The 27,827-nt window shown below is 51.7% G+C and overlaps 1 protein-coding gene across 1 annotated transcript; it reads left to right on the top strand.

The window, feature by feature from the left end:
- Window positions 1–41: 41 nt before the first annotated feature.
- CYSTM1 (cysteine rich transmembrane module containing 1) lies at window positions 42–27,428 on the top strand. The gene is made up of 3 exons (XM_068417172.1): window positions 42–179; window positions 11,632–11,882; window positions 26,917–27,428. Exons 2-3 carry the CDS (start codon window positions 11,651–11,653, stop codon window positions 27,021–27,023), a joined length of 339 nt encoding a protein of 112 aa, XP_068273273.1. The 5' UTR covers window positions 42–179; window positions 11,632–11,650; the 3' UTR covers window positions 27,024–27,428.
- The last annotated feature ends 399 nt before the right edge of the window (window positions 27,429–27,827 follow it).

Raw genomic sequence — 27,827 nt, forward strand, 5'->3', positions numbered from 1 at the left:
CTGACGTCACAGCCCACCGCGGAGCGCGCAGCAGGTGCCGGCGGCGGCGCGAGACGGGCAGCGGCGGAGGGACCGCGAGCGGGGGGAGCCCCGGCGGGGCGCGAGGGGCTGCGGGGCCGGGGGCAGCCGGTGCCCCGGCGTGTGAGCCCGCGGCGGGGCTGAAGTGACCTGGCTGTGCGGTGAGGGCCGGTGGGCAAGGAGGGCACCGAGCGGGCGGGAGAGAGCCTGGGCACCGGCGGAGAGGGGTGGGTGGTGGGGTGGGACCGGGCCGTGGCTGTGGGGCCCTTGCTGAGGGGAAGGTGCTGGTCAGGGTTGCTGCTCTGAGGAAGGCATCTCGGGGTGAAGAGAGGGACCCGGTGTGGGGTGGCTGCTCTGTTGGCAGGGCTCCCCGAGGTGCCGGGTCGGGTGGGTGCTGTTCTGGAGCAGGAGGGTGGGTCACCAGTGAAGCCCCCCGGGCAGACCTGGGCCGCCGTGCTGCTGGCCTGGGGGTGTCTCTCCCTGTCTGCCAGCTCTAACGATGTGTTTGTTTTCAAAAAGTTGCTTTAAACTCTTCCAAGCTTCCGTGGCAGGGAGCGAGGGGGCTGTGGGGTGCTGTGGGGTGTTACAGTCCTGCCCTGGGTGTCGGGGAGAACAGCGCTGCTGGCTGCGGTTGTTTATGTGACATGGGGGGAGAAGAGGAAGGCATCTGCCCTCAAAGCAGATGGGCATGTTTAATACTGATTAATTAATACCTCTTAGTTATTTAGTGTAAAGCAAGAGGTATGCTAGCACTCTGAGCAAAAATAATAGTGCTGCATCGTGTGTTTAAAAGTCATTGTGGTTGTCCTGGATTTATATTTCCTGTTCCTGTTGGAGACCTCATTTGGATAGTTAAATGTCACGGTGAAATAGGAGAACAAGGAAAGGAGAGTACGGGCCTCCTTTCCTCTGCCCACACGGATCTGGCAGCCCCTTCTGACAGCAGTGGGAGACCCTCTCTGTCCAGGGAAGCGCCAAGATCTGTCCCACTCATCCCAGATTAATGTTTTGCTCTATCTGAAAGGAGAAAAAAAAAGTGCTTTTTGCTTTTGGTGCTTTCACCTTTGCTACAAGACCTGTGTGAGCAGAAGGTTCAACCTCGTTGTCTAAATAGGGTAAGTCCCGGTAAGGTGGGAAGCGTGGGTGAGTTAAAATGACTGTGCGGAGCAGCAGCCTCCTCCTTTGCGCTGTGATAAATATAGTGACAAGGTACAAGATGTGGGAAGTGCTGCTGTGCCAGAAAACGGGTATTTTTCTTTCAACTGCATCAGCTGCTTTAATAAAAAGATTGACTCTTCCTGGAAGCACTGGGCAATAAGAATACTATTATTATATCAGATAGACTGAGGAGGAGGCAGAAAATGCTGAGACTTGATACATTTGAGTGATCATATTTCAGTGCTTTTTGAAGACAGTCAGAAATTAGCATGCATGTTGGATAATAATCTTCTGCACTGCATGGAATGGTGTTTTTAGCAAGTACTGAAACTTCCTCAGCACTGAGTCTGTTACACTGTGCCTCTTATTCATGTGCTATAAAGGCCATCTTTGTTAAAATACTGATTTGTCATTCCCCTAACTGTTTGAGAGCAGTAGCTGATAATCTGCAGGGCCTCGTGGGTGTCCTCACTGCAGAGGCCAAAGAGGAGAAGAGAATGTCCTGTAAACGAGAGGCTCTGACCCTGTGAGGTGGTACCCCGGTGTCAGGTAGAGGAGAGAGCTCCGGTGTCTTGCTGCCATGTGTCCCCCCAGGTCCATATCACATTTAAAACTGGCAGTGGCTGCTGCTCAAAAAAAACGAGGTGTTCCTGTAAGCATAAGCAGTGATGTTCCTGCTTGCAGCATTGCAGTGGGATGATGGAGAATTGCCTGGAGGGCTGTGTTTATGGTAAACAGAGGAGCTACCTGTTTTCAGGGTAGTTCTGTGCCTGATCAGATTAATATGTTACTTAATTTTTTCTAGGAGGGCAGAGCAAGCTTGTGTAACTCTGGATTTTCAGCAAACAGGTCTGCATTTCTCCTGTTACCTGTTTTGATCTCCCTGTGGCATGGCTGTAGGCTTAGCAGGGGGCCGTGAGAACTTCTGGTAGGACCTGAAGACTTGGCAGGTTTCGAGCGCCTGCCTTCGGTATCGGTGTTTTCTGCTCTCTCAGTTGCGTATTGTGTCTTTCTCAACTTCCTGTTTCTGCACTGAAACCATATGGCTCAATGAGTAGAAAACAGCACTCTGTCATTTTTGGGAATAGGGGAAGATAGTGAGAAGCCTGAGTCATTCGAGCAGACAGTCGGTGTTGCCAGGCCTGGCATCCTGCCGGCTGCAGCTTGGCTTCCCACAGGGCAGCCTGGGAGCCCCCAAGGCTGGGAGAGGCTGCCTTCCTCCAGCCTTGGGGTGAAGTGCTTGGCCTCGCACCCGTGCTGCGGGGCAGGAGCGTGCCGTGCCGCCCTCCGCGGTCGGATCCCAGGGAGCGTTTCCCGGCCGGGACCGGGTTATGTGGGAGCGCGGGCGCGTGTTCCTGCTGCCACCGCCGTGCTCCCGTGGGGAGGGAGCTGGGCTGCGCTTCAGTGCCTGCCCACGGCCCTCGGGGTGGCAGGGGCCTTCGGGGAATAGACCTACTTGGAAGTGTCTGGTCTATTGTGTTCTGTATGCCAGGCACCACCGCTACGGAACAAAAGCTGCTGTTCCTTTCACTGCGTATCAGAAAGATGTATTTGGGCGTCAGGGTTATAATGCATTGTTGTGGCTTTATTCGGTCTCGTGAGCTATTGAGGGCAGTGCCCTGAACTGTAATAGCTTCTCCTCAACTTCTGGCAGAGTAAGGCAAAGGCTTTCTGACAACTGGTGTCAGAGGTACTTGCTTGTACCCTGTGACAGGCAGCCATTAAAAGATTCTTGCGTATGCCCTACGGGCAAAGTAAAGCATCGTGTTACAACTGCATGTGGGATGTGGAAAAACAGAAAAAGTGAGGAAATGTGAGGAAAAAAAACAGTCTTATTCCATTTTCCAGCCTGTCACAAAAATATCTTTGAGTAATGAGACTTTAGCTGTCGAAAATGCGTGTATTTTTGTCTGCATACCCTGACCTTACTGTGTCTTAGCAGCTGTATGCTGCCCTTCAGCGTGTCCTGCTTGAGATGGTAGACAATCATCATGCAGTCCAGGTGGCATCTTCCACTAAATCCATCAGGGTATCAGAGCTGGGGAGGTTACCGTGGAAGGCTGCTGCTGTTTCATTGCTGGGATGCTGCCAGAACACCATCTGAGTAACACAGATGAATGTATTAACTGTGCTCATTAATTTTCTTGACAGTCATACTGTTTGTTTCACATTCTCTTCTCAGTTGGACCAACAAAGCTTCTTTAACTATTATTTGTAGGGTCTAGTTTAACTTGACAATCAGTTGTTTTCATTGATTTTTGGTTTTGATATTTGTTGCACCTTAAAACTGTCTTAATACATCACTTTAAGAACAAAATAGATACTTTCAGAAATACATAAATATAGTGTAGCACATTGTACAAAGACTTGAACAAGAGCAGTGCACACAAAAGCATTCAAAACCTGAAACCAGGGCATCAGTGCCCGTATCTGCAGTGATTTCTGTGTAAAGGGCTGTGCTTTGCCGTACGTTTTGCCACAGGCATTGATGTAACCAGGCAGAGTCTCAGCTGGTGTGTCAGCAGCAAGTGCTTTGGCACTTGACACTAGAGGGGCTGTGCTGTGGTACCATCCTAATTGTTAGTCTCTGGTGTTAAATCATATGTTCTTAAAACCTTTCATCAGATGTCTGATTTGATTTGAAAATTAGAAAATTTTTCCCCAGAAATTACAGTTCATGTAATAACAGTAGCAGAGCGTTGTATTTGATTATTTTTTTTCCCCACTAAGACTTTTATTGTAGGAACTACACAGGCAACTATTTCAGCTTCATACTTTTCTTCTGCCATGCAGAACATGTAGGTGGACAGCATATTGCAAGCAGGAGAACTAGGCAATAAGTTGTAAGCAGTGTTTCTGAAGAGATTTTGTGCGTTTGTAACGATTTACGAGACATTGAAGCTTGTCTGCAGAAGGAAAATCCTGCCGTTCAGACCTGTGTGGGCATGAGGCTGCGTTGTTAGAGAGTCCTGTGGAGACAGAGCAGCAAGGACAGATCCTGTGACCGTGAAGCTCTACAGAGAACGTTGTGTCTGAGGCAAATACTGTCAACATGATCACAGGCCCCTTAGAGCTGATCAAAACTCTGGTGTTTGACTCCAAAATCCCCTGGAAACATGCACATCGGTCGTGGTTTTGGCAAGAAGACAGGACAGACGATGGGACTGGAGAGGTGGGACAGTTGGTAGGGACATAAGTGTCAGCCTTGCGCATCAGGGGCGCTCTCGGTTCACACAGACGGGCTTGGAGGGCTCTGGGAGGAGGGAATAGCTGGCTCAGGAGCTCAGCAGGTTAAATGCCTGTTCATCCAAACCACTGCTGTTCACTCGTGGAGCTGCCTGGTCTGGTGGCTTCAGCCACGCAGAACAGTGGCTGAGTCTTTTTGTGAGGACATACCTGGCAGCCACTCAAATAAAGGTGAGGAAAGGCACATCTTCCTAATGACCTTGGAGTATCCCGTAGACCTGGAGACCTCTTAAGGAAATGGGTTTGAACAAAGCAGCGTTTTCTAGCTTCTCCTTTGATAGCACGAAGCTGGGCTTTTCGCTTCTGCCTAGACCTGCATTTTGGGAAGTAAAACAGTTTTGAGCAGCTTTTGTCAGAAAAGGTGGGTGCAATTCTTGTGCAGTTCTCCTTCCACTATTACTCGAGGCTGACGGTGCTGCCTGGTGAAGTGGGTGGGCAAACCTGGGAGGAGGCTCTTCCTGGAAGCGAACCAAGCCAGAAGGGAATCTCTTACAGGTTATCCTTAACGTACCTTTCATGCAGTCACTAAATGGAGCTTGCAAAGAAGCTGGTAAGAGGGAAGCACGGAACCAGGGCCATTTAAAAGCTACTTGTGCTTTTTTTTCATTTGGATACTGTTCATATGAAATGTAATTGAAATTCTAGGCTGGTTGCCAGGAGCTGGGTTGTTGATGTTAAATGTACTTTCCATTAGAGCTCTGTATTGGAAAACAGCTTCCTAGCACTGCAGGCATTGGAAGGGGTGGGTTACAGCAGGGTGCCCCCATTGCCCTTTTCAGGATCTGTGCCTCTCGCCGTGCCCTCAGTCTTCATCTGTTTAAAGACCAGCTGAATCAATATTCAGGCCCAAAATGTGATTCTTCCTGACTAGAGCAGCATTTGAGGTGCGGTGCTTGTTCTGCTGTCCTAGAAACAAACAACATCTTGCCTTTAAATTCCTAAAATCTGCTAATAGTGTTTGTGGGTTTTTTTTTTAGGGGGGGGAGGTTGTCTATGTGTTCCAGCCTGCTGATCTGCTTTGTTTTTTTTAACTTATTAATCCCCCATTTGTTTTCAAAGGGCTATTTCTTGCACTGTTCCCTATGCAACAGAAGACATTTAACCCTGTTTCATTACCCAGATAAGACTGTCAGCTCCCCCCATGTACACAGCTTTTTATTTAATTGATTCACTCGCATAGGAGATTGCATTTGAAGGAGGATCTGCCTTGCAGGCAGCTGTCTGTAGGGACTGGTGTTTCTTTGCAGGTGGGTTAGCAGCTGTGAACACCTACTGTGTAAAAATGCAGGTGGTTCTCCTATGCACGCTTTTTTCAATTTTGCCAAGGTAACAAGGTGTCATCAGTGCCAACAGGCAGAAGCAGATTCATACTGGCCTTCAGTCACTTTGAAGGCTAGAATTATGCTGACCTCAGAAGAGATGCTTGGGAGCGCCAGCCTTGTAAGTGGCCTCTTGGAGGAGGGAAAAGGGTAAATCTGGGTCATCTTGGCAGGGTGTGAAGGCTCGTTGTTTGGGAACCCCTCGTGCTAACAGAAGAGCTTTCCCTCCATCACGCTTTCCCTTGTTCTCTTCATCGTCGATTGTTTTCCTGCATCATGTTATCTTCTGGCCAGAAGTCCTACCGGTTCAGGGCCTCATGCTGTGTTGCAGGGCTGCTCTTGTGAAGTGAGATGGCAGTCAGACATCTAAATGAGGCTACCGATGTCTTCTTTAACTTGTTTGGGGGTGGGGGGAAATCCTTCCCAGTGATTCCTAAACATAGATGGGGTAAAGGTAAATCTCACTCGATTCATAATCCACCATGCGCTGATCTGTAAAAAAGGGGTAAACAGGTGGCAGCTTGTGGATGATGGGACTTTCCCAGGTTGAAACTAAGGCTGTCTTCAGAGACTTGTGGAAGACTCTGATACCTGCTCAGTGAAATGGTGGAAGAGACTGTGTGTTGGTACTGTGGTGAGCAATGTGTGCGAGAAGGACGATGACAGTCCCAGCTGTACGTGTGCAGTGATAGGCTCTACATGAGCTATTCCCACTTGGAAGGATCTTGCAGTTACGGTTGGTACAGTGCAGCTTGAGCTCTGTGTTTGGTGTGACGTATGGCCAGAGCTGTCCTGGGAGTGGGCTAGGAAAGGGACGGGAAGCAGAAGACTGGTGCAGCACTGCACAGCAGAGCTTTGTGCAGCCCGCTCGCTCCCTCTCAGACAAATGGTAGAACTAAAGGCACAGCGATGGGTGGCAAGAATGACCAGGGAGTAGGACAGGCATTGTAGAAGCAGAGTGTCCTCCACTCGAGAGAGATGCCTGGAGAAAAAAAGGTAATAAATTCACGAGAGCGCTGGAAGAGGAGAGTCAGGAGCAGTGACCCACTAGTGCTGTCACAGGTGCATTGGTGTGCTGACCTCGGATGAGGCATCAAGTTTAAAGCAATCAGAAAGAAGCAGGTATTTTGAAAGCTTAGTGATGAATTTTGTTTCTCTAATGTGTAGGTGGTTGCCAAAATGGGCAGGTTAAAAAAAATACATATAGTGTATGCAAAGCATCGTAGTTCTGTGCTTGCACCTCTTGCTGAGCTTTAGTCAAAGGCAGGTTGCAGACGTAGAGGGACTTAGGTTCTCACACAGGATGGTGGTTCTTATGTATTGTTATCTCTGTGTGTGTCTATATACATGCACACATAGCACCATATGTATTCTCTATATGATACATTGTGTGCATACTCCTACCTCAGGGATTTTCTTTTTTTTGCAGACCTTATGGGAGATGGTGCAGCCTTTTGGGGTATGGTAAGCTGCTGGTTTAAAAATAAAACCCCTCTGTTAGGGTAGGGGAAATGTTTGCTCAGCACTGTGGAACAAAGAAGTTTGAAGATGGCTTAAGGAAACTTAATGATGTATTAACAAAGTTACCTCTTAGCAAAAGTACTAATGGGAGGGGAGAGGAAGGAATAGGAGCATGTTTTGTCATTCTGTTCAGGTGGACGAGTAATTTTGCTGTTGTTAACCAGCAACAGATAGGGCAAATGCTTAGTGACAGTCAAGGAAATCTCTTTGTTTGCTGGGTTTCGTCCTGCATGACGTTTCCCATCGGCTGAGGCTGTGCAGTGTTGTACTGGCTCTTCCTGATGGACCTCCTGCAGTGCCGTGAAAAACAAAGGGCTTTACTGATGCGGTGGCTTCTTTCTTTCGAGCTTTGCCTCCGGGAGGTGCTCATTGGGAAACCCACAGATACGAGCCCTGATGCAAGCTCATAGGAGTTGGTCTCGGTTGCAGCTCACAGAGAATTACTAGTCGGGGTGAGAACCCGCAGCCGCAGCAAAGCTTGATAATACATTTGACTGGGTGCTCAGGTATGTCTCTGGAAAGTATCTGCTTAATGATTCAAGGCTCTGCCTTGCAAACACATACCCAGGTGAGTAAATAGGGCCAGTAAGCCTGTGAAATCCTGTATGAGCTCACGAGAATGAGGAAAATGTAAGTTTTGTCACACAGTTCAAAAAGGGCAAGTAGGGCAGGGTGTGTGTGTGGCAGTAACTGATAGAGGAAGTGGGGGACAAGGAAAAATTCTTCCCAAGAATGTAACTGGAGACAAAGACCATTGCGAGAAGGCTGACCTTCACAGCTGAGGTGGAGCTGGGAGGCAGCAGACAGCAGTAGGACTTAGGACCTCTGGACAGCCTGGTTTCTGCAGCCACCTTCTGGGTTTGCTGAATGCCTTGATAAATTCTTCAGGAGTTTTCTCTTCTCATTCATCACCGATAAATCTCCAGCACAGTTGCTGCTGAAACTGTTCTTGCTTGATGTTCTCTTTTAGTTCTTGCCTAGTCTCAGTTGTGTTACTTTACCCTCAGTTTTAAGGGGAGAAGTAACTTTTGCCCTGGTGGAATATGCCATTCTTAATCTCATTCTTACTCTTTTTCACCATTCTATTGTTCTTCTGAGGTGTCTGCCCAGGCATCTGTCTGGCTTTTAGTAGATGCTCTCCAGTTTTCTCCCCAGTCCCTCTCCCACATTACAGAATCACAGAATCAATGAGGTTGGAAGAGCCCTCTGGGATCATCGAGTCCAACCGTTGCCCTGACACCACTGTATCAACTAGACCATGGCACTAAGTGCCATGTCCAGGCTTTTCTTAAACACATCCAGAGATGGTTACTCCACCACCTCCCTGGGCAGCCCCTTCCAATGTCTAATAACCCTTTCTGAGAAGAAATTCTTCCAGTTACTAGCTCCACTCCAAACCTGCCACCTCTTCCAAAACTGTTCTGACATGGCTAACACAGAGCTGTTAGACAAGGAGCACTGGTGTTTCTTTCTTGTTCCCTATGCCACCATTTCCGTGTTTGCTCAAGCCATTCTCAGGCTTGGATTTGTGACTCCTGTTTGGTTTCTCAGACTTTTCTGCAGCTGTTGGTTTTAGCCAGGCTCTCATCTTACCACACTCTTTCAGTGGTTTCTAAGCTTTACCCGGTGCAGCCTTGTACAGCGGATGCCCATCTCAGACCTTTCTGCAGAGATGCTTTTCTACCTGTGTGGTTCCACCAGCACCAGTACCAGCGCTCCGAAGGGCCTTTGGTATGGTCCCACACTGGGTGCTTGTTCAGAAGCCAGGCAGCTATGGGACAGTGGGCAGGCTCCCTGCTTGGGGACCGAAGGGAACAAGGAAGGGAGTGAGTGGCCAGCCCTGACAGTGGAGGATGGCCCATGGGGGTGCCAACACAAGTCCCCATGGCAAGGGAGCAGTGTGATGGCTGAGTTTAAGTTATCCCCTGCCTGAGCTTGCGTTCAGAGAAGAATTGCAACATCTTTCAAGCCTTGCTACAGCACTAAAATGTCAATGCCTCCTCCCTGGTTTGGTGAGTCCCCGACTGCGGGAGGGTGACCACTGATCCCCGCCTCCTGCAGCCACCCCAGCGGGTGTCTCTTTCCATGAGACGCAGCAGAGCTGTGGATCCCCCCGCACCAGGAGCAGGCACTGCATCTGTACCTTGGCTCATGGAGGCCGGGGGAGTTCGCAGGGGTCTGCTGGTTGCCTGGGCCCTGTCTGGCCATATGGTTCCCGTGCCATATGAGTATGTAGGTGTACACACGCACTCGCTCTGGCCTTGTTCTTCCCTAGGAACTTGCTTTTGGCTGCTCTTTTGGGATGATTTTCTGGGTTGGATGGACATTAGTGACCCATGATGTGCCGATTCTCTAGGTTGTTGCGTTGCAGTGAGTTGTAGGGCTTGCTGCCTGCCTTTCGCTGGCTCTCTGAAGGGAGAACTTCGTTGCTGCAGACTTGGTGGAGGCATTGCGGTGCAGTGTGGTGGTTAAAGAGCCTCAAGTTAAACGTCTGTTGTGCTTGTCTGTTTTAAAATGAGCAGTTAAGTGGTCTGGCTGGCCTGGCAATGGACAAAAATAAACAAAATTCCTCTAATCCCTGGCATTAGTTAAACAGTTAAAACTGTTGTCAAAGACGTTAAGGAATATCATGTGAAGGGTAGCAGCACTGCTTTAGCAGCTAACTGGGCCCGTGCCTGGCTCGCACAGCCAGAGGAGCGTCAGAATGAACTCAGGTGAATGACAGCTGCAGGCTGGCGAGGTCTGGGGAGACCCAGCCTGCGAGACTGAAGGGTGTTGTCGTGGGAGGGACGTCAGCCCTGTTCCCTCAGAGTGCCCCTCTGGAGTCGTTCCGAGTCCTCGGTGCTCTCCTGGGCATCGTGTGGGATCAGACTGGCTGTTACTGGGAGAGCGGGACGGGGCTGCGTGCGTGGGGGAGCCCCACGGCGCCTGTGCAGCAGCGAGCACCGTGCTAGCGACCTTGGGGCAGGAGGAGAGTGTAAATAAGCAGAGAGCCTTGGGATCCTTCCCTGGGGAGGGACAGCCAGCGCGCTCTGAGGTGATGAAACAGAGAGCTGTAAACAAAGCTCGGTTCAGCGCTGTCAGGGGCTGCGGCAGCTAAACATAGCCCCAGAGGCTCGAGCCGCTCGGCTGCTGCCCGGCAGATGACTGCTCTGGGCTCGCTATAGAGTTACAAAGGTGAAATTCTTTAATCTGCGTCATGCTGGAGCTCAGTCTAGATGTGCTGATGGTCTCCTCTGGACTCGAAATCTGCATGTCCCCAAGAGTGGGTGCACGGTACTGAGCATCCAGGTCAGTCTAGCCCGGCTGCTTGCCCTTCCCAGCACCATGCAAAGAGGATCCTGCTTGTCAGCCTCTCCTGCTCCGTGACAGCAGAGGAGGCAAATTATGCTCCTGGTATTTCTCCCTGAAGCCTGTGGCGTGTGGGAGGAGGTGTGCGGCGAAGGGGAAATGGTGACCCTTCTGCACCCTGTAATGGTAAAAGGAAAGAGCAGAGTACGGCTTCTTCAGTCGGGATGGTTCCTGAACACACGGTATTAAGGACACTTCTGTTTCTCAACCAGGGAGAAGCTTCAGAAACCTAATTTAAGAAATGGTTTGCTTAGTCATGCTGCTTCGAGGTTAATTAAAGTTGCATTATTGTGACGGTCTTGCCTTTTGATGGCTGTGCCATGAGTAATATGTTAGGTTTTATGAACATCAACTCTCTGAGGTGTCTTTAATGTTGCTTTTTGAATGAGACGGAGCCCAAGGTCCTGATTGCTTGTGGCTGCTTAATGATTCAGTTGCATATTACTGGAAGAATACACGATGTGCTGGGTTACAGTGTCATCAGGAAATTAATTATTCATATACAGCCTTGCTCCAGATTGCTGGTCTAGATGCTTGTAACAATTAGCAGCAGCGTAATGGACATTTGTGTTCACTCTTTCTCCTCTCGAGGCAATCAAACATCTCTGGAACAAGCTGCATTTCTGCATGTTTTTCTTTTTTAATATTGACAGAAACATGAAGTAATCACTTCTAAATCTCTCTTAAAAGCAGTTTAATCATGAGTGGAAGCAGAGGATTTTGCTTTGCAGTTGTGAGACTATTGAATGTCTTGGGGTGAATAGCTGATGCCTGACTGGAAAGCAGCAAGTCACTCTGCTGCCCAGCTAGACTCATGTCACTTAAAAGAAATCCCTTCAGCTCAGTCTCTGCCCCTGTGATAGGGTTAAAAATAAACTCCATGCTTGACCAGGTATTTTGAGGTCTGTTTCTCACACTTATTGTAGGACCCTCTGGAGAGCAGTCTGGGAATTATATGGTCATGGATGAAGCAGACAAAAGCAAACCAGTTCTTCTGTTTGTTTTCTTTCTTCTGCAGGGCAGATTCTGCATCCCACATGAACTACGAAAATCCTCCACCTTACACCGGCCCGGGCCCGACTGCCCCTTACCCACCCTATGCACAGCAACCGGGTGGTCCTCCTCCTGGCCCGTACCCAGGCTATCCTCCCGGGCCTCCTGGGCCGTACCAGCCAGGCCAGCCGGGTTATCAAGGGTATCCCCAGTATGGATGGCAAAACGCTCCTCCACCGCCCGGACCGGTGTACACAGATGGGCCTAAAAACACAGGTATGCCTGGCAGCGCCGGTGCGATGTAACCGTGACCCTTTCTGGCTTGCAAATGCGTGGGTACTTGTTGACCTTGAAGTAACATGGTTACCAGCATGTGGCCCTAACGGGGCTGGGGGAGGTGGAGGCTTGTTTCCAGTAACGCTTCTGTTGGTAGCCTGTTTTCCTGCTTTATTTTGCTGCTGTGTCTCTAACAGTTCTCTGCCTGTTGGAAGATACTGCTGAACATCCTTAATGCTCACCCCTCAAGGGAATCCTTGCCCTGAGGGTGTTATACGTGGGTTTTGCTGGCTTTAGACTTGCCATGACTTATTCTGCCTGTCTTTTGGTTGATAAATCTCAACCGAAGGCTGCACAGTTAAAAGTTTGTAACATTCAAATGTACAGTTCCTAATGAATTAATGTGCATCAGTTTTCTTGGGCCCGTCAGTATCTGTCCAAGTGATCTAACAGTGCCATTGGAATCATTCCTGGGCTTTTGGTTTTTTCCAAAGCTCGTTCTGTGGAAAAACACAGATTTCTGGGGAAGGGGAGGAGGATGGTGTAACTACTTTGGCAGATAGCTGGCCCATCTGTGTGCTGCGTCCCCTCGATATGGTATGGTGGTTTGCTGTGGCACCCATAGCTCTCGTGGGCCTCGCTGCAGTGCTTGGTGCAGGCTCGAATTGGCAGAGGAGGGCCGAGAAGATGATGAAGAGACCAGAGCATCTTTATATGAGGAGAAGCTGAGAGAGGTGGGACTGTTCAGCCTGGAGAAGACAGGGCTCAGGGGGCGCCTGTCCATGTGTACAAATACCTGATGGGAGGCAATGAAGAAGAGGGAGCTGGACCCTTCTCACTAGTGTCCAGCGACAGGACCAGAGGCAGCAGGCACAAACTGAAACACAGGAGGTTCCTTTTGAACACAAGAAGACACTTTTCTGCTGTGAGAGTGATCAAACACTGGCACAGGTTGCCCAGAGAGGTTGTGGAGTCTCCATCTGCAGCTGCTCAAAACCTGACTGGACAGTGGTCCCAGGCAGCCTGCTCTAGCTGACCCAGCTTGAGCAGGGGCATTGGACAAGATGATCTCCAGAGGTCCCTTCCAACCTCAACAACTCTGGGATTCTGGCAGGGTTGGGTGTGGTCCCTGCCTTTTCCCTGTTGGAAAGAGGAGGATTTAGCTTGGGTTTTTTTGGTAACTCTTTTGTCTTTGCTGGTAAGGACACTTGCCTAGAGACCAGATGTATTCTGATCAGTGTTTCACAGGCTGTGGTTGTAAAATCTCTGCTTGTACATCATGGGGGTAAACTTACCCCCTCTCCGTCAACATGGGGACTCATGCTGTCATGCAAACTCCAGTGCCTTCTTTCAGGCTTCTTCAGCAGTAAAGATACTGATCCAGCTGGGAGGCCAGGAACCATCATCGCCTGTCTCCCTCTGCTGCAGTGAATACCACAAACACACCTGAGCTGTTGAGAAGAGTCTTAAGGACCTATAGCTGTTCTGGCTGCTTTGGGGTGGCAGAGGATGTGGCCAGAGCTACCAAAGGGGCTGTTCTGCAGGAGGGAGCGTGGGGAGCACTTCTGTAGAGGTGCTAGGCAGGCACTATGCTTTAGGTGGGAGCTGCTCGCAGGAAGGGAAGGAGGCTCAGGGTTTGTATGTGCTGGGTGTGTCATGGACAGATTAACCTGGGGTGGAAAGAAATGAGACTAACGTGTACCTCAAATCAAAACCTAGGTCAGTGCTTTGCAGCTATGCAAGGCACAAGCACTTCAGGTGCTACTGCTGTAAAGACTGGCTATAAAGTGGGTGTCGAAGCTGACATCACTTGGAAAACTGTCAGGACCCAGACAATTCTCCCGAGGCCTTTGCCACTACATGAAGCTCTCTGGCCATTGCATGTTAAGGTCATTCCCCACATAACTGTTGTTACTGTGGCTGGGGACAACGTGTGCTTGCACTTGGGGCCTGCTCAGCACTGAGGTCTGTACGCATTTGCTTCATGTTGAGGTAACTGCCTGCTGTGCCCCTCTGCTGCTTCATGTGACTCTGTCTCAGCAGCACGCCCTGACAAAGGTCTTTTCAAAGCCCTCATTTTTGGGGAAGCTACAACTTGAGAAGTTCCCAGCAAGAGTTTTTCACTGCAGGGAATCCAATGGAGACTTGACATAGATGGGTGGACAGGCTGAACTACTGTATGAGTGCAAGTCATGAGTTCAGCTTCCTCTGTAGAACAGTAAAAACCTCAGGGTGTGCCTGTGCGAAGGAGGAGGCAGCAGCACGGTGATGCTTCCCACCACTACCGCCACATGGACTAGAAGTGTAATCACAGAGTTTTGGGGTGGCTACAGGCATTTCATGGTACTGGTGGGGTAGGGGGGGGAAATTCTTAGTCTCCCATGTAGAACATCTTTGGTTAGTACAAGTGTTTCTTTGCTGCTGTAGCCACGAAAAGGGATTTGCTGGCAGGAGCTGAGGGGAGAGCGGGTCTGCTGCTTCGGACAGTCTGGCTTTGAGCCAGATCTGCTGTCTTGGAGGCTTAAAGGATCTCATATCAGACTGGATCAGGGAAATGACGACACTGAACGTCCTGTTTTTCTTGATTCTCCTTCTGTTAAACACCCTTTTCCCCCCCTTGTTCCTTTTTGGCCAGACCGTCAAACTGGAACCTGATCTTTGTCTTGTGATGCTTTCACAGAAGCCTTCTGAGAGAGCTTTCAATGAAGCTTTGTTTAATGATCACGTCCAGGAGTGGCTAATATAGAATGCCTGTCCCTAAAAAAGCTCATTTTAAAGAAATCTGTTATACTAATGCTATATATCTCTTGGTGTGGCTGAACCTCTGCTATAAAAAACTGACGTCTAAATTTAATCAAGTCATTACAGTCTGCCCAGCTGGTCTGGCGTGATTTAATGTGGCTTGTCAGTTCTTGTGGTGTTTCCAAGCCGTTATCTGGGAAGAGACACTGTGTGGATGCTTTCCTTTCAGAGCAGATGTTTTGCAAAGATGACTTTGCTTAATCTAATGAATGAAGCTGCTCCAAGTAATGCATTAGTATTTCTGAACAAACATGTTTCCACGTTGAAAACTAGGAAATTTGCTATTTAAATTTAGTGCTTTAAGGTATTTTACTGTGTAGGCAACCTGCAAAGTGGGCTCTTAAGTTGTGGATCGTAGCTGGTGTGCTAATGTGTGGAAGTAATTATGCATCATATTTTGGTTTTGAGTGGATCACACAGATGGGATTAATGACTGTTGATCTCTCAAAATCTGATGGCAAAGTAGCATTTTGTGGTGATGGTGTTTTTTAATCTAACAATTTGTGGCCTGTCTGGAGTAGCAATGGACATAGCCTGTCCACTGGGCCCTTGGAGAAGAAAAAAACCTCTTATGGCTCCTCTCTGTATTAAAAAGAAAGCTGCACCTGAGATGTAACAGAGAAATAGCTTAAACGTAGTACTGGGTTTGTCACCCACGCTGCAGAAGAGCTCGTGAACCACTGAGCCTGGTTTCAAGGCTGCTGCTGAAGGACCCTCGAGGCTGAGCAGCACGGGCGTGAGTTACACCGCCTGTGCATGGCGTGCTGCAGCCGTGCTTCTCCCCAGCCCCAGCACCCGTCCCTCCGCAGGCGGTGGGAGCTGTAAGCCCAGACCCCAGAGTTTGGTCCCTCTAGTTGGGGTCGTGCTTGGCAAGGGCAGGTAACATCTAGGCTGGAAAGAGAAAGTTAAGCGAGCAATGACTCTGCTAGAAATAGGTGAGAGAGGGAGGATGGTGTCATCTTTTTAATATGACATTGAACACGGGGACATATATAAAGGCTTGTTGGAGGAAGGTGCAGTCCAGAACAGCACTGAACAAGGAGAACAAGTATATTCCACTCTAGACTGTGAGTGTGGGATTAGTTAGCCATGACGACAGTCCAAGTTGCGGAAATCAGCTTGCAGTTTACATGTTAAGACTTAGTGGTGTTGGCCATCTGACTGCCATGTATTACAGCACTGCAGCTGAACGTGGCAGCTGGTGGTCCTTTCTCCCTTCTCCTGGAGTCCAGCGTGTGCAAGCTTGCACGCCCTCAGAAGCACCGTAGCTGCCTCAGCACCGGTGGGTGTGGAAGGCCTTGGAGCATATGTTTCTTCTCCAGGTGGAGGAGCCGTGAGCCACAGAGGCTAGGCGACGTGCTGGGGTGGCACAGAAGACCTCGTGGCCATGGTTTTGGTTTTCTGTTGTGGGGGTTTTTTTTTGATAGCTGGCTTTTGGGCTTGCACAGGTGATCGATGGCAAAGTCTCCAGAGAAGCAACACTTTTGCATCTTGCAAGGGCTTATAACTGACTGGACAACTTGACCATTACCTTTAGAGATGATGATTTGTATGCTGAGCCTGAGGGATGTTATCCTTGAGGGTATCGGCTTGAGCTTCCTAGCTCTGTCAGCTGGCTTGTGCTGATTTCTGTCTGCATCTTTCCTGCTGCAAAAACTGAGGGCTATCTTCGTGTCTGTCCACACTAAGCCTGTCCAGGTGTGAGCTCCTGAAATACTGTCGATCTGCCGTTCTGTGCCACACAACGCTTTGGGTAGCTGGAGGGAACTCGCCTGCACCAGAACAAAGCTGGGAAATGCGCAGCAGTAGGAGCGTGGTGCCTGCGTGGGGCACGGTGTAAGGAGCCAGGCTTCTTGATCAGCAAGGGCTTGCTTAGGAGGAGGAAAACAGCTCATTCCAGAAAATGTCTCATTTCCCCACCAGTATTTTCATTATAGAATAATTCAGTATCAAATGGCATGAGGAAACCACAGTATCTGTTGACTGGTCAGCAGGTACTTTCTTGTCTATGTAAATTAGAGGTGAAATGCAATGCTGTTGATAGTGGTGTGCTTTAAAAGGAAGTGGAATGAGCCAAAGTACGAAGTGACACGCTAATTTTGAAAGCACTAGCTGATGACAGCAATTTGCCCAGCTTAATTTCTCTCCCCCCCCACCCCCAGTCGATACATAACAACGTCATGGATGAGGCTATTCCGTGCTGTGCCAAAGGGAACCAGACTCTGTCAGCACCTTCCCTCCAACCGAAGGCAAACAAAGCTCAGGATTGCGTTTGACCTGTTGTACGCAGAGGGTGGAAATCTTATTTCTGTAAGTTGATTACTTGTAGCAAAGCCGGCTGTGATAAGAGTAATAGTCACCGCGATGCTGCCTGCCTCCTAATGTTTGGCCAGCTGCGAGAATAAACAGATCACCTAGATACAGTCACTGCCTTCTGCTGGAGGGCTGGATTTTTCCTCTTCACGGGTCTCAGTGTGGAAAGGAGGGGGGTCCTAGTTGCTCTGGTTAGGCTCTCTGCCTTTCCGTGGTTACCCCCTCGCTTCTCAAACCGTGTCGAGCTGAGCCTTCCCCAGCAGCAGTTGATTTGGAGGGCAGCAGGTAGCAATGCCAGCAGGCTTTCTCTCTGGATATGACCCTTTCCAAGCAGTCTGTCAGAGCATTTAGTTTAACTGTCACTGTACCTTCAGGACCTGCAACTGGTGTCCTGCCAAAAGAAAAAAATCTCACTTGGCCGTTGTTCTCCTACCTGCTTCTCATACCGTAGTGTGCATTAAAACCTGGTGTCCTCTCCCCCCCAGGACTGCTGTATCATACCTCCCTCCGCCCCTGGCTCGTGTCAGCTGGCTGCACAAACAGTGGGGGCTGTTTGCTGGCAAACAGTGCTGTCCTGGGGCTGGTGTCTGACCTCCCCTTCGCTACTTTTCACCCCCAAGGAAGGGATAATCTGAGGAAAGCCTGATGCAAAGAAAAGGATTTCCAAATTCAGGTCCTGTATCTGAAAACATGCTCTGACAAACTGGCTAAATGAGGCTAAGGCTGGCCCTGGAGTGGACCGAATTAAATGGCTGCTGTTCTGGACAGCCCTCGTCAGCTGGGCACCCAGCCTGGGTGAGAAGCAGATTGTGTAAAGCCTTTTTCCAGCACCGCAAGCGCTGCACAGATGGTGGTACTGGAGCCCTGGGGGAACTGCTCAAGGAGAGCCTTGCTACCCCGAGTGACTGCTCGCTGTGGCATGTTCCCTTTGCTTTAAAACTGGACTTTGTCCCTCCCGTCTGTCACCAAGAACACTCTTGCAAGACCCTTCTAAGACTGAGTTTGTGCTGTGTAAATCCCTCCAAGCCAGGTCTTGTTTAAATCTAGGATTGACGCTGATTTTCAGTGAAAACAGTTACTCAGGCTGAGGAATGTGCTGTTCTTAGCCCTGCAGTTGACTTGGTAGAAAATGCCTCCTCGCTTTAACAGTGAATTAAGATTTCACTGATTTAAAAAAAAAAAAAAAGTTAGAGGAAGTTCTCAAATTCTGTAGTTTTGGGAGATGTGTCTGCATCTGTTGCAGTCTAGAAGAAAACGGAAGGGCCTGGAGCCCTGGATTACTGTACTTTTGAGCTGGGGAAAACTGGTTTCACAGAATCAGGGAATGGTTTCAGTTCGAAGGGACCTTAAAGATCATCCAGTTCCAACCCCCCTGCCATGGGCAGGGACACCTTCCACCAGACCAGGTTGCTCCAAGCCCCATCCAACCTGGCCTTGAACACTGCCAGGGAGGGGGCAGCCACAGCTTCTCTGGGCAACCTGGGCCAGGGTCTCACCACCCTCACAGCAAAGAATTTCTCCCTAATATCTCATCTCAATCTCCCCTCTTTCAGTTTAAAACTGTTCCCCCTCATCCTGTCACTCCACGCCCTTGTAAAAAGCCCCTCTCCCGCTTTCCTGTAGCCACTTCAGGCACTGGAAGGTGCTAGAAGGTCTCCCCGGAGCCTTCTCTTATCCAGGCTGAACAGCCCCAGCTCTCTCAGCCTGTCTCCAGAGCAGAGGGGCTCCAGCCCTCTGAGCATCTTCGTGGCCTCCTCTGGACTCGCTCCAACAGCTCCGTGTCCTTCTGTTGGGCCCCCAGAGCTGGACGCAGTTCTTATGACACGTCTCCTGTACACTTTCTAACCCGTGTGATGGGGTTTATAGTGCTTTGGAGAGCTGGCTGATGCCTGCTGAATGCCTGCAGAGACTTGAGTTTACTACATAAGGTGTGCTTTGCTCCTATGAGGAGTGCCTCTAGCTCTGCTTTTTAGAGGTGCTGGACCCTCCCTGGGCACATCTATACTCCATAAATGCTGATTAGTGTCACTTCCATTATCTCAAAGGTCTCCGAATCCCATCCCTGTGTGCTCAGCTGAGGAAACTCACCTCTTTCTCAGCCCTGAGCTCTGCTGCAAGAAAACCTTCTGCACGGTTTATGACCAGACATAACCCGTGCTTGGAGCACACACGCTGTGTGAGAGGGGAACAACTTCACCCTTCTGTGGAACGCGGCCAGTGCAGCACTGGCTCTGGGAAGCACTCTCTTGGCACGTCTGCACGGTAATTTCCCTGAAATGTGTTGCCTGTTCAGCTCCCTGAAAGCTGAAGCAGCTCGCTGGGGTGATCATAAGAGCTCCTCAGACTTGTGGGAACTGAAGGGCAGGAATTTTCCTGACCTGCTGGATACAGCCATGCAGCCATGGAAGAGGGCAGGTCTGATACCAGCGTGGGTAATTGCTTTTGCTTGAGTCCAGGCTGAAGTCTGGGCTGGGTCAGCAGCAGCTCGCTGGTGGCAGAGGGGATTTGCGGGTGAAACCACCCGTCCTCCCTGGCAGTTTGCTTCCTTGGTACTTGATTTCTGCTCAGGTGGCTCTGGCAGCAGGGCTGGTTGTGTTTGGAGCTGGGGGTTGTGAAACTCGCTCTGAGCATTTGGCGAGCTGGGGAGATTTTTTTGCTTGAAGCAGGCTATTGTATTTCCATCTGGCTTGTATCTGTTTCAGGAGTGCGCTGAGGTATTTCCTGAAACCTGAATGTGGCGTCAGTGGAGACTGTGCGTACAGCGAAAGCCTCTGGGCAGGAAGGGGTTGGGGGGGCAGGGAATGGGATGTGACAGGCGTGACGCTGTTAAGCATGAACAAATATTCCCAGAGAGGAGAAAGAGTAATGAAATGCCTTTCTTGCCGGGGGAGTTAGATCTCATCTGTGCCCAGGCTCTGCCCTGGAGGTCTTGTGGGCAAGGGAGGAGGCCTGGGGCAGAGAGGAGCCTTGTTGGCAGCTAGTGTGAAAGTTGTAGTTGAAGTCCTAGGGTCCCTGTTCCCCAGGCGTGTGATCTCTTCTTCCACACTTGCTGCCTGCGTGGGATTTGCTCCAGGACACACGGCTGGCTGGGAGGTCAGGGCTGGTGTTCCTTCCTCCTGCAGCGCTGGGTCTGCAGACCTAGAGCACGCACCCCAGAGTGGCTCAGAGACACTTGACTCCTAGTCACCGTCACCTCTGCACCCCTTGGCTGCCACCAACGCCCTTGTGCTGACCTTCCCTTTCTGGCCTCCATCCGGAACGGAAAGGCTTTCAAAGGACTTGCGTAAGAGCGTTTCGAAGGTAGAACCAGATGCACAGACTGACCTGACTTAGCGATCTGCAGCCGGCAGCACTTAACCCTGTAAGAAATTATTACTGAAATGGTGTTGTGCCATTTTAAGCAAGACTTCTTCCTTGCTGGCTGGACAAGCGAAAACAAAGCTCTTGGTGCAGAAGTGGCTTGTGATTAAAAACCACTTTATTCACATGTGGGAAGAGGCTTTTTGGTCCCTTCTCTGCTTCATGCTTCCTCCCAGACGAGAAGACTGTGGTGTTAATTAATATTTGTGTTCTGAACAGTTGTCACTATGGCAAACAGCCATTCGGGTACCGTGGGGAGAGTTCTTGGTCTGCAGTAGCGGTGGTTGGTAAACTGCTTGTTGCTGCTTCCCCTTGTGCGCTCCAGGCCTTGCTAATAGCTTACAGGCACGTAAGGAGCTCGTTTGCCTGCGGAGTGGGTCTGTGTGCTGGCTCACAGCTGGAGTGAAAGAAGTAAACTCCAAGACTTACGGCTTTTCTCATGCCCCGAGCCCTCTCTCCCTAGGAAGAGGGAAGAGCCCCCGTGGCTGGTGCTAGGCTGGGCCACCCTGGGCGTGCGCGCACAGAATCACAGAATCAATGAGGTTGGAAGAGCCCTCTGGGATCGTGGAGTCCAACCGTTGCCCTGACACCACCAATGTCAGCCAGACCATGGCACTAAGTGCCATGTCCAGGCTTTTCTTAAACCCCTCCAGAGATGGTGACTCCACCACCTCCCTGGGCAGCCCCTTCCAATGGCTAATGACCCTTCGAGGAGGGCTGGCAGAGCTCGAGGGCTCTCGGACGCTGTCGCTGCCTGCTTTCCACGTAGGTGAGGCGATACCCAGCAGTGACAGCTGTGCCTGGGGCAGGAGGGGCCGGTTCTGTCCTCAGAGCCAGTACCCTGGCACTGCCATCCTCGCAGACCTGGTAAAGTGCTGCGATAAGGAGCACTACAGTCTGAGGTCACGGCTGTCACTTTTACCGAACTGGGTGAAAAGTACTGCTCATGCCTTTCCCTCCTGGAGCTAATGATTAACGCATCAATTAGGTATGAGAAGAAACAAAATGTGTATGCTTAAGATAAAGCAGACTGTACCTGAAGTGGCAGGGTATTGTAGTATTTGTTTTAAAAACAAAGTGGGAGTTATTTGCACTGGATTGTGCAGGCTGGCACTGTGTGGTTACAGGGAGTGCTACCGTTTTCGGGGTGTAAGCATGATTCATTGTGATCTGTGCTCTTTAAGGCTGATTAGAAGATGGAAGGGTCTGCTCAGCTTACGCCCTCTCCCATCCTGTTTTAGAAAAAGCAATGGAAGCATCAAACCTTGAGCCTAAACCGGCGTGCTGCCTAGTGCTCTGAGAGAAATCGCCCTTGTTTCTCTTCTCTATCAGACCACCCATCCCAAAGTGCTCATAGTGGCAAGGAGCCATAGGAGAGCTTTGGAGTGCCTGAGCTTGGACAAAAGAGAGGCACAAAGCAGCTAATGAAGTCCCCAGTAAGGCTGGCCCCAGCAAACGGCATGGCTTTAGCTTGGAGACATTCGGGCTTCTGACAAGCAGCGTACAAACCCAGCAGTTCCCTTAATTGACGTATTTTGGGTTGGGGTTTTGTTGGCAGCTCTGTTTATTATCTCCGTTAATGGAAAACTGCTAGTTGAAGGGAGTTGGGAAGATGTTGGGTGGCTTGCATCAGTGATGTGCTGTGCAAGACTTCCTAACGAAATGGTTTTAGGAGGTCTGAGTAAGGTGCTTAGGGTTTTCACAGAATCAAAGAGGTTGGAAGAGCCCTCTGGGATCATCGAGTCCAACCGTTGCCCTGACACCACCCTGTCAACTAGACCAGGGCACTAAGTGCCATGTCCAGGCTTTTCTTAAACCCCTCCAGAGATGGGGACTCCACCACCTCCCTGGGCAGCCCCTTCCAATGGCTAATGACCCTTTCTGAAAAGAAATTCTTCCTAATGTCCAACCTGAACCTCCCCTGGTGAAGCTTGAGGCTGTGTCCTCTTGTCCTATCGCTGGTTGCCCAGGAGAAGAGGCCGACTCCCACTTTACTACAACCTCCCTTCAGGTAGTTGTACACTGCAATAAGGAAAATTTCGTTATGCTGTCTCTTACTGTGCTGTTTTCAGGGGATCCTCTGCATTTCAAGGAGCACTAATGTGTAGGCTGGGAAGAGCAAGTAAAGGTGCTACCACGCACTCTTGATTTCCTCGGGTGCTTCTGTCGCTGTGTTTGTGTTAGTGCTTTGAAGCTGATGTTCAGTTGCACGGTGTCCAAAATGAGAGGATTGGTGTGGGGTGTCTCCAGCTTAATGCGAGGCTTGGCTGGGAACAGTTTATCTAACCTTCCTTTGAACTGTTCTGTACCCTGGGCACTTTGGTGGCTGTAAGTGAAGAGTTGACCAGCCTGTGGCTGCTCTGCTGTTATCCTCTCCTGTACAAATCATGCACTCAGCTGGCTGATGAGGAAAGCTTTTTAGCACTGATGCTGTACGGCTGTTTGAAGTGTCGCCGGCAATTTGTCTGGTGACAGCAGCAGAGCTACAACTTCTGCAGCAGTGATGAAGCTTCAAAGAAAGTGATTGTTAAACTCAAACTGTGAGGGAGAAGTGGTTGTTTTTATTTAGAGTGTGGCCCAGATGCTCTCGAAGTCTGGAGAGGTTCAGGGGCGACTGTGATTCCTCCCGCACTGCAGCAGCAGTGGGCGCTGGCTCCCGTGAGCTGGCAGTGGCACAGAGCTGCCCTCTGCGGACTCCTGCTCTCTCTGGGAGAGGAACTCTGCGGTGGAAGGCAGCGACTTCTCAAATGTGGAACTCAGTTGGTCTTCTTTGGGGCTTTCCTTGAGCTTGGGAGGTGAATGGGTTGTCACCAGTTAAGGCTGGGCCAGCTATTAAACTGGTGGCAGATGCTCGCTATTAACCCTCCCCACCCTGCAGAAGGGGAAGGGAAAAGTGAGAGACTTATGGGTTGGAAAGTTAAAACAGTTTTAATGAGCTATAATAATGAAAAAGAGTATAATAATAATAATAATGGAAATAATCAAATATATACAAATATCTACAAATCCAAGATCGAGCTCCCCCGGTGATGGTCACGTCACCACCGGCACTGCAGGGCAGGCTCCGGGAAGGCCCAGGCTGGGCCCAGCAACGGTCGAGAGCTGGATTCAGGGATGCACGGATCGGGATCGGGGGCAGCAGGAGAACATCCCTACCGGTGCCTCAGGGATAACTACAAACTTCGAGCGTTACCAGCCCTAGAAGCAGACGCTGTCTGCAAAACATGCTGTTAGTGTCAGAAAGTGCAGTTACTTAGAGACTGAGCTGAAAGGAAAAATCACTGAAAGGGAAATTGGTCTGGTTTAGGCCAAACCAGGACAGGGTTTGGTAAAGTACTGTAACACCCTGCGTGAGGGAAAAGACAGCTTTTTCTCAGGGGGCTTCTGCAGAAAGGTCCGTGTGCCACAACGTGCTGCTGGTTTAAACAACTTCCAGCTTTTAGCGGCAGGGAGCGAAGGGACGTGGTCTCTCTCCAGTGCTGTTGCACTAACAGACAGACACAGCCACCCCCAACCCAGGGTGAGTCCCGCGAAGGTCTCGACGTGGCTGCTGTCCCTTGCTGTCCCTGCCCCAGCCCTGCCCCACGTTGTTGGTTGTGCCGTGTGAGCCCGCTCAGTGCAGACCTCTCGGCGGTGCCAGCTGAGGGGGGAGCGGTGCCCGCCGTGACCCACTTGTGCGGGGAAGCAGCAGCCGATGCCAGTCAGCTGAGTGCCCGCAGAGGGAGGGGGCCGCTCTCCCACGGCACAGCCCGCGTTTGGAAAAGACGGTTTGTTTAATATTTCAGCGAGTGTTTCATAACAGCACTTTGTACGTGCCTTGAACATGCTTTGTCAGGATGTCCTTGACACGTGGCTGTAGTTTGAAACTTCTGATCCTAAAGGGGCGTGACAGCCCAAGCTCAGCGAGGAGGAACCCAAGGCAAACTGCTCCTCTGTCCCACGTGGGCTTCAGGGGCTGGCAGAAAGCAGGCAGCACACTGGCCTCGGGGAGGAGACCCTGCTAGGAGAGCTCCCTCCAAACCCAGGGCTTCCTCCTGTGCTTTCAAGCACTGGCAACGTGCAGTAAATCCCAACAGCCTGCCGGGAGCCTCTGGGCAGCCCTCGAGGGGCAGAGCTCACGTGGGTTTTGTCCATGAGGCGATATCCTGAGCGTTTGGGGGTGTGATCCAGGCATCCACCCCTTGGCAGGTGTCTGGGGCCTGCTGCCTCTGCCGCGGGTGCTGAGCGGGCAGTCCCCTAGCATGCAAGATGGATGCTGGACACGGAGCTGGAGCAAGGACTGATCCCTGCCCACACTCCCATGGGAGGAGGCGGTTTTGTGCATGAGAGGGCTGGAGCCGTGTCAAGGAACAGCTGCTTATTAAAGCTGGTGTGTCCTGGAAAACTCTGCCCTCGGTGCCTGTCCAGCCTCTCCTGCCTGGGGCCTGGCCAGACCTGGCAGCAGGCAGGTTCTTGGCCTCTATTAGGAATAGTGTAGCCAGCCAGTCTGGGGAAGTGATGGTCCCTCTGTACTCGGCACTGGTGAGGCCGCACCTTGAATCCTGTGTCCAGTTCTGGGCCCCACACTTCAAGAGAGATGTTGAGGTGTTGGAGCAAGTCCAGAGGAGGGCAACCAAGCTGGTGAAGGGTCTGGAGGGTCTGACCTACGAGGAACGGCTGAGGGAGCTGGGGGTGTTTAGCCTGGAGAAGAGGAGGCTCAGAGGTGACCTTAGTGCAGTCTCCAACTACCTGAAGGGAGGTTGTAGTGCAGTGGGAGTTGGCCTCTTCTCCCAGGCAACCAGCGACAGGACAAGAGGGCACAGCCTCAAGCTTGGCCAGGGGAGGTTCAGGTTGGACATCAGGAAGCATTTCTTCTCAGCAAGGGCCATTAGCCATTGGAAGGGGCTGCCCAGGGAGGTGGTGGAGTCACCATCTCTGGAGGGGTTTAAGAAAAGACTGGACATGGCACTTAGTGCCATGGTCTAGTTGACAGGGTGGTGTCAGGGCAGTGGTTGGACTCGATGATCCCTGCGGTCTCTTCCAACCTGGTTGATTCTGTGATTTTGTATGGGACCTCACCTCTTTGTCCTGTTGCACAGGACAAGGCTCCGGAGCAGACTTACCGCAGGACATGGCTGAGTGCACTCAGCAAAGCCGGGGGTGCCTGTGTGAGAACACAGTTAAGAAAGGGCAGAAAATGCCAGAGAGAGAGGAGGGAGTGAAAGAGTGAGGAACGGGGGAGGGTTGGAGGAGGAGGAGGAGGTGCTCTGGGTGTTCGCTGCAGCCTGTGGAGGACCATGGAGCAGGTAGGTGTTTCCAGAAGAACCTGGGGCCTGGGGAGAGGACCCATGCTGGGGCAGGTTCTCCTGGCAAGGACCCTGCATCGGTACCCAAAGGCTGTGCCGTGTTGGAGCTCGGCCCCCAGCAGCACCCGCTCCGCCCCAGGGTCAGGTCTCAGCACTGTTTGCGGAGAGCCTTGAGCTGCCTTCTCCATCCCCGGGTGCCTGACGATCCCCCATCACGGGGTGCCCAGTCATCCCCCCAAAGATTCCTGTACTTGGAACAAAGATTGCTTCAGGGGGGGCATGGGCTCTGCCAAGGCTGGGGGGAAACAACCCCATCCCGCAGGCATCGCCTCCCTCTCCGCATGCGCGGTCACAGCTCGCCTCTGCCAGGGAGAGGAGCTGCTGTGTAGGGGCCGCAGCCCCCGTTCCCCACCCCCCTGCGCTGCCAGGGGGAGGAGGCAGGAGGGAAGGTGGTGGTTCAGTGTTTGTCTTTGTTCCTCACTACCCAAAGTACTTTAATCAGTGATAATTTAATTTTCCCCAAGTTGAGCCTGTTTTGCCCCTGATGGTATCAGGTGAGCATCTCCCTGTCTGTATATGACCCACGAGCTTTCTCCTCCTCCTTTCCCATCTCACCCTGCTGAGGAGGGGCAGCGGGCGGCTGGGTGGGAGCTTGGCCCTTAGCCCCGTCTGACCCACCACCCTCCCCACACGTCACCCCAAGTGCTGTAGGAGCGCAGGGTCCCCTCCAGCACCGCTGCCTGGGCTGGGTCCTCCCACCGCGGGAAGGGTGGCTGTGCCAGCCTGGAGGGGGGGCACCCGTGGGTGCTCTGCTGTGGGGACCCCCCATGGCTGGGGGTGGCCAGAGGGCAGGGGGAGGCAGCGGGGCAGGCGGGGAGGCTTCGGCACCAGCAGCTCGCTCGGAGCAGAGGCCCAGCCTGTTCTCTTGCACGTGACAGAACAGCAGTGTGGCCCTGCCCGACCTGCGCCGGCTGCTGGTGTCGAGCTCGCAGCGTTGCGCAGCCCCAGCGGCCTGGGCCTGGCTGGGGCAGGGCGTGCTGCCCTGGGGACCCCCACAGGGGTGCTGTGGGGCTGGGAGGGGCGGCGGGTCCTCAGGGTGCTGCTGAACTGCACGGGAGCTCAGCACCTGCCCTCTGCCAGCGTGGGCCGCCCGAGCGAGCGCTGGGGCGCAGAGGGGCAGCTCGGCCGGGCCGGGGTGGCCGTGCCGGGGGTGGCAGACGTGGCTGGCGTCGCTGTGCTGCTCTTGGACTGACCCAGCTCTCCTGTCCCCGCAGTGTACGTCGTGGAGGAGCGGCGGAGGGACAACACGAGCAACAGCGCCTGCCTGACGGCCTGCTGGACCGCGCTCTGCTGCTGCTGCCTCTGGGACATGCTGACCTGACGCGGAGCCGCCCCCGTCCCTCTCACCGAGTGCTATGCAGGCTCCCCACTCCTGTCCTCACTTCTTTCTGTTACTGTAATCAACGCTCTGCTTTGCACAGCCCGGAGGTCCCGTCTGTCAGTCCTAGCGCCTTGTCAGGGTGAGGGGTGCACTCCTTTATCCTAGTAAAGGAAAAAAAAAAATCCCTTTTTAACATTTCTAAGACTTTTGTTGTAACTTTGAAGAATGTGCTACTGGTGTCTTTCAGCCCAAGGCATTCTGATGAAATGTATATTTATCAGGTGAAATTTTCCTAGTCCTAGAAATGAAGACGTACGCAATAATTAAAGCCAACAGTCGATTTTCTTCGCTAGGTCCCGACTGTTTCAATAAATCTCTCCCGTAGAGGGTGTGCTCCTCCCGGCACTGTCTGTTCGCAGCCTCCCGCACGCGCTGGCTCTGCACCAGCAACGGTGGACTTGGCTCCAAGCAGCTTCGCTGCAGACCTTCGTGCCTTGGCCCCTCGCTGGGGGCTGGGCTGGGGGTGTCTGGCCCTGCTGTCACCAGCAGCCGGGGGGATTCTCTGCAGCCACCCCGGGCACAGAGCGTGAGAGCGCAGTGACACTGGCTGGGGTGGGGAGGGGAGCGTCCGTGTCCACCACCACCAGCCCCCTCGGCCCGTGCACAACAGCTCGGTTGGGTTTTCATCCCTCTGCTCACTCAGGGCTGGATGCTCGGGTCCCCTCTGGGGAGCGGGGGCCTCTCCAGCAGCCCCAGGAGGGCAGAGAGGTGAGGGGGAAGCACGTGCCGAGCTGCTGCATGTGT

The sequence above is a fragment of the Nyctibius grandis genome, chromosome 22, assembly GCF_013368605.1.
Source record: "Nyctibius grandis isolate bNycGra1 chromosome 22, bNycGra1.pri, whole genome shotgun sequence".
Taxonomy (NCBI): domain Eukaryota; kingdom Metazoa; phylum Chordata; class Aves; order Nyctibiiformes; family Nyctibiidae; genus Nyctibius; species Nyctibius grandis.